The 13338-nt window shown below is 41.4% G+C and overlaps 1 protein-coding gene across 2 annotated transcripts in view; it reads left to right on the forward strand.

Annotated features, from left to right (window-relative positions):
- The window catches only part of MTA3 (metastasis associated 1 family member 3), a gene marked incomplete at both ends in the record, with an annotated part of 134667 nt that overhangs the window by 64307 nt on the left and 57022 nt on the right, over positions 1 to 13338 (forward strand). For both annotated transcript variants that reach the window (XM_080711109.1, XM_080711110.1), the window contains 2 exons: positions 5483 to 5546; positions 10150 to 10267. In XM_080711109.1, coding sequence (XP_080567235.1) covers positions 5483 to 5546; positions 10150 to 10267 — 182 coding nt within the window. The remainder of the gene's footprint in view (positions 1 to 5482; positions 5547 to 10149; positions 10268 to 13338) is intronic.

A 13338-nucleotide genomic window follows, 5' to 3' on the forward strand; every position in this document is an offset into this window, starting at 1 on the left:
AAGCCCTTCTGGCTCTCATGACTTGGTTTGGGAAGTCTGGAGTGATTCTAATTGGTTTGCCTCTGAATGTCACTTGGCCCTTTGCTTTTGTTGCTTTTAAGATTCTCTGCTTGGCTTCCACATTGGTAATTTTGACAATTATGTGGCCTGGGGATCCTCTTCTCCGATCCTGTCTAAAGGGAGTTCTATACGTTTCCTGGACCTGCGTATCGACCTCTTGCTCTATGTCTGGAAAATTTTCTATTACTTCCTTGAAGAGATTGTTGATCCCTTTGGTTTCACTTTCTTTTCCCTCCTCCATTCCAATTATTCTTAGGTTAGCTCTCTTAAAATGGGCCCATATTTCTTCAATATCAGATTCCTGCTGTCGGATATTTTTTCCTAGATTAGAAACTATGCGTTCATTTTTGGAATGATCATCTTCTAAGAGCGAGATTCTGTTCTCCATGTGTTCTAATCGGTTGTTTGTGCTTTGAATTGAGGCCTTTACTTCATTAATTGCATCCTTTATCTCTTTTTGGCTCTCTCTGAGTTCTTTTCGAAGCACCTCTATTATTTCTACAGTTATTTTCCTGATTTGATCTTCTAGAAATCTCTGATTTTCTGTTTTATCGGGTTCTGATGTTGTGGGGTTGTGAGCATTCATTGCTCCAGTATTATTTCTCTTTCCCATGATTTCGGAAGTTTGTGCCTTTTCTGGGTTCTTCCCTTGGGTCACTATGACTTCCCTTAAGGTGCTCTGGATCTCGAGTCAGTAGTATCTCAGACCCCACTACTCCTTTACTGGGTTGTATCACAGAGTCTCCAACCCAGAGAGTCGATAGAGGCTGCTTTAGACTGTGGGGGGGTGCCAGGTTGCACGTTCTCCTATGGTGTGATATCACTGCCACCGCCCCTCTCCCACTGGGTCAAGTCCCAGTGAGTACAGTACTGGGATTTCTCCGCTGTGGCCCACAATTTGACTCACTGTTCTTGAGTACACAGATGTAGCTCTACTGAATTCAGTGAATTCGGTGCTGTTGCTGCCGGTGGCAATATGGCGCCGCTGCTACGCCCTCGGCTATGGGGCTGGCGTTTTTTTTTCTTGGTTTTGATTTCCACTCTGAATCTCTGCAGCGTGTGCTGAGCTCAGCCACTGGAAGCTTTAGATGCCCTCTGCGCCGAGAAATCCCGCTTGGCTGTTCCGCAGCGGCTCCCCTCGGCTTGCTGTGGCCGTCCCGTGAATTCGCCGGTGCCGCCGGCAGTATGGCGCTGCTGCCGCGTCCTCGGGCGTGAGGATCTCCTCTGTGGCTCTGTTCTCAGTCCGCTTTCTCTCTGGAGCCTGGTGATTTTTTTTGTTTCTCTGGTGATGTTGTTTTCTGGCTTTGAAAGGCGCTGATTTTGTGGTAATGGAGATTTGTTGTTAGCGGGGCTCTTAAGCCCCGCTTTTCTCGGTCACCATCTTCCCGGAAGTCTCCTAGTCTTTTATCTTTGCCCTCAAGACAATTTGTATTTTAGATTGACAGGGATAGTAGCCTTCTATTATTTTTGGAATCTTCTGGGTTTTTTTTTTTTTTTTTTGTATGTGTGGTGCTACTGGAAACCCTTCTACCTCCGGGCTACACTCCCAGACTTATTTTTATATATATATTTTTTATTTGGAAACAGGGTCTCCTAAGCCAGCGCACGCGGCTGGCTTCGAACCAGCACGATCCTCCTGTCTCTGCCTCCCAAGCGCGGGGATTACAAGCGTGCGCCACCACGCCCGGCGGAATCTTGTGTTCTGAAATGGTAGAGCCAGTGTTTCCTTTTCTCTTAATATAATGAAAACAAGATTTTTTTTTTGGTCATTTCTGATTTTTTAGAGAAGCTTTTTTTGTGTGTGTGTGGTACTAGGGGTAGAACCCAGGGGCTTTCCTACCTCCGGGCTATACTCCCCAACCTTTTTTATACTTTATTTGGAAACAGGGTCTTACTAAGTTACTGAGAGCCTTACTAAGTAGCTGAGGCTGGCTTTGGACCTGTGCGATCCTCCTGTCTCAGCCTCCCAAGTGCTGAGATCACAAGCTTGCACCACCACGCCCAGCTTTTTCATTTAGAGTAGACTTTTAAGTATGGTATATTTTTGTATGAATTTTCAGTGTCCATTTACACTTAAATTCAAGTGGCGCACGCTTGTAATCCCGGCACTTGGGAGGCTGAGACAGGAGGATCACACAGGTTCGAAGCCAGCCTCAGCTACTTAGTGAGTCTCTCAGAAACTTAGTGAGACCCTGTTTCTAAATAAAAATATAAAATAGGTCTGGGAGTATAGCTTGGAGGTAGAAAAGTCCCTGGGTTCCACCCCCAGTACCACCAAAAACAAAAACAAAACAAAAAATTCAAGTGACTGTAGGCAACAGTGTTATTTATTAAAGTAACATTCAGCAGATCTGGTTCTGACCCATTAAACAAACACACTCGACTTTAGGGAGCTTTAGAAGTTGGTTTTTCCTTCTGTGTGACTCAGATTGAGCCATTAGAAATACGGCTTAATCAGCTCTTATTAAGGGCCTATTTTTTGTTCTTTATTTTTTTTTAATTTTTATTTTTTATTTTTGGTGGTACTGGGGTTCCTGGAAGCCCTTCTACCTCCGGGCTACACTCCCAGACCTATTTTTGCATTTTTATTTGGAAACAGGGTCTCCTAAGCCAACACGCGCGGCTGGCTTAGAACCTGCGCGATCCTCCTGTTTCTGCCTCCCAAGCGCGGGGATTACAAGCGTGCGCCACCACGCCCGGCTTTTGTTCTTTATTTTTGAAACAGGTCTCTAAGTAGCTGAGGCTGTCTCAGCCTCCCAAGTACTGGGATTACAAGTTTGTGCCACCACGCCTGGCTAATCAGTTATCCTTCTGTCCAGCCTTCCAAGAACTGGGATTATAGTTGTGCACTACCCTGCCCAGCTCTTTATAACTCTGAAAGTGACCAAATTAGAAATTGGATAGATTTTAAAAGAAAATTTTCAGGTAGCATCTCATTAGGTTGCCTAGGCTAGCTTCAAACTGTGATCCTCCTATCTCCGGGTTCCGAGTACTGGGATTTCAGGTGTGCACCACCATAGCCTGAAAACCAACTTTTTATCAGCATGTTAGCATTCAAATTGGATTATTTAATTTTGCTTTCAGTAATTCATGTGTGTGTGTGTGTGTGTGTGTGTGTTTGTGTGTGTGTGTGTGTGTGTGTGTTGCTGGGGATTGAACCCACGGACATTCTTAGTGCTATTATTTTTAAAATTTTTTTATCTTTTCTTTTTTTTTTTTACTTTGAAACAGGGACTCCCTAGGTTGATGTGAGTCACTAGCTGTGGAGGTTGTCGTGGAACCTAAGTTCTCCTTCCTGTTTCAGCCTCCTAAATACTGGGATTACAAGCCTGCATCACCATATCTGGGACTTTTTTTTTTTTTTTTTTTTTTTTTTGGTGGTACTGGGGGTGGAACTCAGGGACTGTCTACCTCTGGGCTACACTCCCAGACCTATTTTATATTTTACTTGGAAACAGGGTCTCTTAGGCCAGCTGAGGCTGGCTTTGAACCTGCGTGATCATCCTGTCTCAGCCTCCCAAGCGCGGGGATTACAAGCATGTGCCACAATGCCTGGCTGGCATGTTTTTTGTTTTGTTTTGTTTTGTTTTACTTTGAAACAGGAGCTCACTAAGTGGCTGAACCTGGCTTTGAACCTGTGGTCCTCCTGTCTCATCTTCCCAAGCACTGGGGTTACAGGTGTGTGTGTGACCACACCTATCTTCTTTAGAGTTTTACTCTAGTAATCCAAGAGCAAGTGGTTCTTAATATGTCTGTGATTTTTTTTGTTGTTGTTGTTTTTTGGAGGTTCGTTTTTCACACTGCTATTACTTGGTTAGAAAAATAAAATGACAGCCGTGAGTGGTGGTACACATTTGAAATTCCAATACTTGGAAGGCTGAGACAGGTGGATCACAGGTTCGAGAATAGCCTCAGCAAAAGACTTTCATCAACCTAGTGAGACCCTTTTTCAAAATAAAAATAAAACAGCTCAGCGATAGAATGCCCCTAGGTTCAATCCTCAAAACCACATCATGGCATACCTGTAATCCTAGTTGCTCAGAAGTTGGGGCAGGGGGATCACAAGTTTGAGACCAACCCAGACAATTTAGTGAGATCTTGTTTCAAGAGAGATAATAAAAGGTTAATTTAGTGCTTAGAGTGCTCTAGAGTTCAAGCCCCAGTACTGCCAAAAAGGAGGAGGAGGAGAGGGAGAGAAGAAAGATACTTTATAAACCTTTGCTAATAGCTCTAACTTCAGTAGAAAATTTCCTTGCCAAATTTGGAGCTATTGTGAAATTTTCAAGCTGGTGAGAATAATTTTGAAAATGGTAGAAAAAAGTACTTCTACTTAGGTAACCTTAGGTATTTTTAAATTTAATTTTCATAGTTCTGGGCATCCTACCTTTGAGCTACACCCCTAGCCCTATTTTACTTTTTATTTTTGAAACAGGTTCTTAAGTTGCAGAGGCTGGCCTTGAACCTGTGATTCCCCTGTCTCAGCCTTCCAAGTATTAGGATTAGAGGCATGCACCACCACACCTGGCAATTTATTTCAAAATGTAGGTACTCTTTTTTTTTTTTTTTTTGTGGGTCTGGGATGGAACCCAGGGGCATTTGACCTTCAAGCTACATCCCCTGCCCTATTTTTTAATTCTTTATTTTGAAGCAGGGTTTCACTAACTTGCGGAGGGCCTCACCTAAAGTAGCTGAGGCTGTCCGTGAACCGCGATCCTCCGGTCTCAGCCTCCCAAATGCTGGGATTACAAGAGTGTGCCACCACGCCCGGCTGGGTAAGCCTTTTTAAAATTGACTTTTATTTCTGAAGTCTAACCCGGGGCTATTATGAATGATGAATGCTAGGGCTGGGGCTATAGCTCAGTGGTCAAATGTGAGAGCACTTGTCTAATATGTGTGAGGCTCTGGGTTGGATCCCCACCACCACAAAGAAAATTTAAAAGAGGTAAATGCTGCTAACTTCAAGGTTTGTGAATTTATAGATCTTTATTTTGTGCCTTTCTCTATAGAAGTTTCTTGTGTTTAAATTTTAACTAGTATATAGAACAGTCTCAGTAAAGTTTAATTAAAGTTCTCACATTTAATAATTACTTTAGAAATGTGAATATTTTTAGGTGCCAGTTTGTATACTGATTATTAAGTACCTGTAAAATATTGTATGTTATGAAGGTTTACTGCCTAGCAATTTTTAGTCTGGCTTCTCTAAGTGCCAAAAAGACAGCTTTGTTTTTATAGGTTATCCAACACCAGGATTGTAAAGCAGGTTTAATATTCTAAATACATGAGAATGTGTTCTTAACTGCCATCTCTACCATTTAGTTTTGAATCCTACCGCCCTGTTTCAGTCCGCCTGCGTCTGCATACGTCCACACTGAAGTTAAGCGGTAGCTTCCTCACATTTATTCACATTTTTTCTCTTCAACAGGGGAAAATGCAGTGTTGCCCTTCTGAATGAGACAGAATCAGTGTTGTCATATCTTGATAAAGAGGTAACTCAAAATCACTCTTGTTCTGTGCTATAATTCCCAATCATTTCACATGAAGCTCATACCTTTTACTGTATTTTTTTTTTTTTTTTTTTTTTTGGTGGTACTGGGGTTCCTGGAAGCCCTCCTTCCTCTGGGCTACACTCCCAGACCTATTTTATATTTTTGAAACAGGGTCTCTTACGCCAGCACGGCTGGCTTCGAACCTGCGCGATCCTCCTGTCTCCGCCTCCCAAGCGCGGGGATTACAAGCGTGCGCCACCACGCCCGGCCCTTTTACTGTATTTTTTTGTCCCAAAATAATTTTTTTTTGTGTTACTGGCGGGTGGAACCCAGGGGCCTTCTACCTCTGGGCTACACCCCAGCCCTATTTTATGATTTATTTGGGAACAGGGTCTAAGTTGCTGAGAGCCTCGCTCAGTAGCTGAGGCTGGCTTTGAACCTGCGCGCTCCTCCTGTCTCAGCCTCCCAAGCGCAGGGATCACAAGCGTGCGCCACCACGCCTGGCTTGTCCCAAATTATTATTTCACTGTTTAGCTGTGTCACAGCAGAGGGCAATGAGTAGTGTGCACTTGGGTAACCTCTTTTTCCTGGTTAAGTGAGGTACATGAGCAAACTGTCCTGTTTTTAACACAGCACGTGATTTAGATGAATGTCTTTTTTTTTTTTTTTTTTTTTTTTGGTGGTACTGGGGTTCCTGGAAGCCCTTCTATCTCTGGGCTACACTCCCAGACCTATTTTATATTTTATTTGGAAACAGGGTCTCTTAAGCCAGCGCGCTAGGCTGGCTTCGAACCTGCACGATCCTCCTGTCTCCGCCTCCCAAGAGCGGGCATTACTACAGAGCTAATTGTATATCTTCAACACACTTGTTCACCATATGTTAATATATTCCTCTTTTAAAAAATTGGTGGCTTTTTTATCATTTTCTTTCCAGATGACATTTTGCCATTGTTGGTCAGCTTTCTTTTCTGGAATCCCCCAAAAAAGTTTGTCAGTTAAAAATATTTCTTTTAGCTGGGCGTGGTGGCACACACTTGTAATCCCCGCGCTTGAGAGGTGGAGACAGGAGGATCGCGCAGGTTTGAAGCCAGCCACGCTGGCTTTAGAGACCCTGTTTCCAAATTTAAAAAGTATAAAAATAGCTGGGTGTGGTGGCGCAGGATTGTAATCCTGCGCTTAGGAAGCAGAGACAGGAGGATTGCGCAGGTTCAAAGCGTGCGCTGGCTTAGGAGACCCTGTTTCCAAATAAAAATGTGAAAATAGGTCTGGGAGTGTAGCCTGGAGGTAGAAGGGCTTACAGGAACCCCAGTACCACCAAAACAAACAAACAAACAAACAAAAAAAACCTATAAAAATAGGTATGGGAGTATAGCTTGGAGGTAAAAACAAACAAACAAACAAACAAAAACCTATAAAAATAGGTATGGGAGTATAGCTTGGAGGTAGAAGGGTTTCCAGGAACCCAAGTACCACCACCAAAAAAAATTATTTTTTTCTTTTGCCAAGCGTGGTGGTGCATGCTTGTAATCCCAGCACTTGGGAGGCTGAGACAGGAGGATTGCACAGGTTTGCAGCTGGCCTCAGCTACTTAGTGAGGCTCTCTGCAACTCAGTGAGACCCAGTTTCAAAATAAAGAATAAAAAATAGGGCAGGGGGTATAGCTCAGAGGTCAAATGCCCCTGGGTTCCATCTCCAGACCCGCAACAAAACAAAACAAAAAACCCGAAAAACCAAATAAAAAGTAAAAAATCGGGCTGGGGGTGTAGCTCAGAGGGAGACTGTCCCTGGGTTTCATCTCCAGTACTACAAAAAAAAAAAAAAAAAAAGAAGGAAGAAAGGAAGGAAGGGAGGGCTCGAGGTATAGCTTGGAGGGAATGCCCTTGAGCTCACTCTCCGGTACCAAAACCAAAACAAAAAAATTAAAGATAGATAAATTAAGCCGAGCTTATAATCCCAGCATTCGGGAGGCTGAGACTGGAGGATTGCGGTTCGCGGACAGCCTCAGCTACTTAGTGAGACCCTCTGCAACCCAGTGAGACCCTATTTCAAAATAAAGAATAAAAAATAGGGCAGGAGGTATAGCTCGGAGGTTGAATGCCCCTGGGTTTCATCCCCAGACCCACCCAAAAAAAAAAAAAAAAAAAGATAAACTAGAAGAAAAATAAACCTTGAAGGCAGATAAGAGGTGAATAGTCTTATAATTTATGCTTGTAAAATTTATAATTTAGGCTTTTGTCATCAGTCTGTACAATAAATGATTATGATATGCTCGAAAATAGGTTTAATTCACAGAAATAGAAATGGGAAAATATTCATTATGTTTCATTGTCTTTTATTAGTGTATTTCGCTTAGAGAGGGATTTCTTTTTATTGTGGGTGTGGTACTAGGGATGGAACCCAGGGGCATTCTACCTCCAAGCTACACCCTCAGCCCTATTTTTTATTTTTTATTTTGAAACAGGGTCTCACTGAGTAGCTGAGGCTGACTCCCAAGAGCGGGGATTACAAGCGTGCGCTACCACGCCACCCTTGTCCACTTGATTTTTTTAACCACAAATCCCTTTATCAATCTTCGGGCCAGGATGTTATATCAGGCAGTGTATTTAAGGAACCTGTCTCTCTTTTTCTCTTTTTGCAGGAGGGGAAAGTTAGGAAAAATAAAACTGCCTACATCATGTGCTTTATTCAATTTGAAAAGACCTTTTTGGCATTGCTTAATTTGCTACCCTGCTACTGACAAGGCCATCCCTGAGAGGTCTGTCTTGTGGGTTTGAGGCTGGGACCCAAAGAAGAGCTTTGCAGCCACCGTTCTTCACTAACCCGAGCTGCCGAACGGGCTCTTCTGACCACTCTTGAAACCTTCTCTCCGTTTACTCAACTGTTCTTGTAAATGAAACGTATTTTGAATATTTCCCCGACAGTACATATAAATCTAAGGACTCTAAGTGACTGACTGTATAATCTTCTCATTTATGTGTAGTTTATGGTAAATCCTATGTGTGTGGGGGGGTGTTGAACTCAGGACTTCTTATGTGTTCTTACGTTCTACCTCCAAGATAAACCCCAACACCCTCCCCAGTTCTTTTTTTTAATTGTCCTGTGTTAATGAGTTTTACAGATTAAAAGTGATTTGAAGTATTTCTGTTTTTTTTTTTTCTTTGCAGAATTGGGGATTGAACCTAGGGGCATTCTACCTCTGAGCTTCAACCCCAGCCCTATTTTTTTTTTTTTTTTTGAATAGCGTCTCCCTAGTCCAGTGAGATAGTGACAGTATCTTAAGTTACTTAGTAACACTGTATTGCTCATTTCTACAGAACAACCCATCCTGATTTCTTAGTGATTATTTCCTCTAACTATGTCAAGGAGGATAGTTTTTATATTCTTGCAAATGTTTTCTTTCCCTTAGATAGCATTTTACTAAATTTTTGGTGGGGCCAGGCATGGTGGCACACACTTGTAATCCCAGTATAAGGGAGGCTGAGACAGGAGGATCTGGGTTCACGGCCAGCCTTTACTACTTAGGCTCTTTTTAACTCAGTGATATCCTGTTTCAAAATAGCGAATAAAAAATAGGTAGAATGCCCCTGGGTTCCATCCCCAATACTGGAAAAAAAATAGAGGCAAAATTACAGAATTATAATTAATATATCTCCATAGTGATATTAATCAATCACAAGTAAGTTCAACTCTCATATAGTTTAGTAAATGTGAGATGTGTGTGCCTTTTTGTATTTTGAATAAAATGTGGGGTGAACATTTAAAAAGCAAGTACCTGATAATGTATATAGACATTGCTTTTGGTGTAGACTTGGTGCCTTGGAGATCTTTGATTTTAGTTGTCTTGCTTTTGAGTTATAGTTTTAACTTTGCTAGCTTTTTAAATCCTGTTTTTGAGCAGTTAGTGTTTTTATTTTAGACTAAAAATTATAAAATTTTATTATTTATTTATTTATTTATTTATTTATTTATTTATTTATTGGTGGTACTGGGGTTCCTGGAAGCCCTTCTACCTCTGGTTAACTCCCAGACCTATTTTTATACTTTTTAATTTGGAAACAGGGTCTCTTAAGCCAGCACAACTGGCTTCGAACCTGCACGATCCTCCTGTCTCCGCCTCCCAAGCATGGGGATTACAAATGTGCCCACCATGCCCGGCGCAAAATTTTATAATTTAGATCATTTAAATCTATTTCTCTCGGCTTGATTTAATTTTGCACTACCATAAATGAAGACAATAACACCAGGCTGTCTATGAAGATTTACGAATTTATTCATCAAAATGAAATTTTATATACTCCCTGAAATTTTATGCTTTTATTATTGTGACATTGACTTTATTGCCTTTTAAAAGTCAAAGGAACCAGGCGTGGTGGTACACTCTTATAATCCCAGTATTTGGGAGGCAGAGACTAGAGGAGCCTTACCTACTTAGCAGCCCTTCACAACTCAGTGAGACTTGTCTCAAAAACATAAAAAGACTAAAAAAATAGGGCTGGGGTGTAGCTCAGAGGTACAATGCCTCTGGGTTCCATCCCCAGTACTGCCAAAAAAAAAAGGTAAAAAGTTGTCCATTCACCTAGGTGTTTTCTGTTGTGTTTTTCAGGATACCTTTTTCTACTCGTTGGTCTATGACCCCTCAGTGAAAACGCTATTAGCTGACAAAGGTGAAATCAGAGTGGGTCCTCGGTATCAAGCAGACATCCCAGAAATGCTCTTAGAAGGTATGTTTTCCTTGAGTGTCAGGTCCTGTGAAAATCTGTATCTTGAAACTCAAATATTCTTGTCCTTTTATGGAAGAAGTAACCTTCAGTGTAGAGTTGAAAAGTTATAGGGCGTGGTGGCACACATGTAATCCCAGCATTTGGGAGGTTGAGAAAGGAGGATTCCAGGTTTTCGGCCAGCTTCAGCAACTTAGTAAGGTCATCTGCAACTTAGTGAAAACCTGCTTCAAAGTAAAAGAATAAAATAGGGCTGGAGGTGTGGCCCAGAAGTAGAATGCTCCTGGGTTTCTTTCCCAGTACCACAAAGGGAAAAAAAAGTTATGAGCCTTTCTAGTTTTAAAAACAACAAATAGCAATAGAAAATAATTTATCTCAGCTGGCACATGCTTGTAATGCAAGTATTTGGGAGACTAAGACATGAGGATTCTTGGAAACAGGGTCTCACTAAGTTGCTGAGAGCCTCACTAAGTACCTGAGGCTGGCTTCGAACCCGTGCGATCCTCCTGTCTCAGCCTCCCAAGCGCGGGGATGACAAGGGTGCCCACCACACCCGGCTAGGACTCTGTTTTAAAAGTAAGGGGAGGGGGAAGGCTGGCGGTGTAGCTCAGAGATAGAACACACCTGGATTCAATCCCCAGTACAAAGGAAAGTAATTTATCTCATCAATTATTCATTTGTGACTTCATTTTTTTTGTTTTATTTCTGTGTTTTGAAGTACAGCTTTAAGACTGTTAGTGTTCTTGAACTTGTGTTTTAATGTTAATATGATATGCTCATTCTTGAAATTGTTGAATCCCTTTTAGTCATCTAGCCCAGTGGAAATGGAGTCTAGTGGACAGGTACCTTTTGGTGGATTTTAGCTGATCTAGATTATTTCTGTACTAGAGAGATGCAAGATCTAAAGGGGTGTTTGTGTGTGTATGTGTGAGTGTGTGTGTGAGTGTGTGTGTGTGTGTGTGAGAGAGAGAGAGAGAGCGCGAGCTGCAGTGGATTCCTATCTCCTGTATACTTTGGATATTGAAAGTGATTTGCCTTTCCAAAAGTTTGTATTATTTATAGATGAATACATCAAATGCCTCCACCAATATTTTAGGTCTTCTCCCTGAATTTATTTATTTTTGATATGTCAACTTTGTTATTTTAAGTTGTGATTATACTTGTCTGGATTATCTTTAACACTTATCTTAATTTCTTGTGTATTTTCTTTCTGGTTACTTATCTTTTTATTATTTACTGGCACAACTTTGAATATTGAAATATTTGTCTTTTGTTCATAAGTAACTCCTTGCTATTTGATTTGTTTTTTAATTTTAAAAAATAATTTTGCTTGTAATCCAGAGACAGGAGATCGCGTAGGTTCGGAGCCTGCCTCGCTGGCTTAAGAGACCCTGTTTCCAAATAAAAATATAAAATAGGTCTGGGAGTGTAGCCCGGAGGTAGAAGGGTTTCCAGGAACCCCAGTACACACACACACACAAAAAAAATAGTGACTTTTTAAAAAAAACTTATTTTTTTGCCACATAGAAGTTAGAATTTATTAGTCTTTATATGAAAGTCTTTGATTTGTGTTAAGCACAAAATAGCCTCTACTTTTGTCTGACACCCATCTGATTATTAAAACATACACTTCCATCCATAGGTTCTTTTTTCTCTTGTCTTTACTTGAGAAAACAAAAGCTGAAAAGTTAAACCAACAGATAGCAGGTTAGATTTTGTGGACCATGTGATATGTTGGACCCTTGGTGCACAGATGGGTCATTTGTGGATCATGCCAGGCTACACACTCTGAACTCTCATGAATTCAAATACCAGGAGGTTAGTAAGTACCGATGAAGTTTGGAGACGAGCATGCCATATCTGTACTCAATATTTTTTGGCAATTTTTTGAATGGATTATTTGTATAGAGTTAATTATAGGTTGAAACACTTTTTACTTTATTTTTTGGCAGTACTGGGGATTGAACCTTTGGCCTTGTACATGCTAGGCAAGTGCTCTACCACTGAGCTACATCCCCAGCCCTTTTCAGTGTTATTTTGAGACAGGGTCTCATTAAGTTGTTCAGGCTGGTCTTAAACTTGCTATCTTCTGCCTCATCCCGCAGATTAGCTAGGATTACAGGTGTATTTTACCAAGCCCAGCTGCTTGTTGATCTTCTGGTCTGTAATAGAAATAATTTTGGGTCTTAATGGTTTAAATTGTTTGATATTAGGCTCATAACACTGCACTAAGTGGTAACTAAATTTTATTCCATTAAAAAACTTTTGGGTCGAGTGTGGTGGCGCACACTTGTAATCTCAGCATTTGGGAGGCTGAGACTAGGAGGATCATGGTTCTCGGACAGCCTCAGCTAATTAGTGAGGCCTTCTGCAATTCGGTGAGACCCTGTTTCAAAATAAAGAATAAAAAATAGGTCTGGGGGTCTAGCTCAGAGGTAGAATGCTCTGGGTTCCATCCCTAGTACTGGAAAAAAAAAAAAAAAAAACCTCTAAACAAACAAAACACTTGGTTGGAGCTAGGCATGGTGATGCAGGCATGTAATCCCAGCACTTGGGAGGCTGAGACAAGAAGATCGCACAAGTTTGAAGCCAGCCTCAGCTACTTAGTGAGGCTCTCAGCAACTTAGTGAGCCCTGTTTTCAAATAAAATATAAAATAGGTCTGGGAGTATCGCCTGGAAGCAGAAAGCTCCTGGGTTCCATCCCCAGTACTACAAAAACAAATCAAAAAACATACACTTGCTTTTTGCATATTTTATGCATATTTTGTTAAACTTTCATATTTGATTTTCCAAATGATATCACGAAGAAGTGACTTTTCATGACTGTTAATGCAGTGTTTCTTGTGGTGGTCCTCTAGGGTGAGTGGTTTATTCAGGCAACAGAATGCTTGCTTTGCATGAACTACTGCACAATAGGACCTTAAATAAATAAGAAAAGTCAGATTTGTATGGGTATATTGGGAAGCAGCCCCCACTGTGTGAACTGTGGGGTGCAAGGGCTTACAAGTCCCCACTGAACTGCAGTTAGGATTGCTTCTGACGAATTCACTGCCCTTGGAACAGGGGCTCCACT

This window comes from Muscardinus avellanarius, assembly GCF_963383645.1.
Source record: "Muscardinus avellanarius genome assembly, chromosome: 15".
NCBI classification, from domain to species: Eukaryota; Metazoa; Chordata; class Mammalia; order Rodentia; family Gliridae; genus Muscardinus; species Muscardinus avellanarius.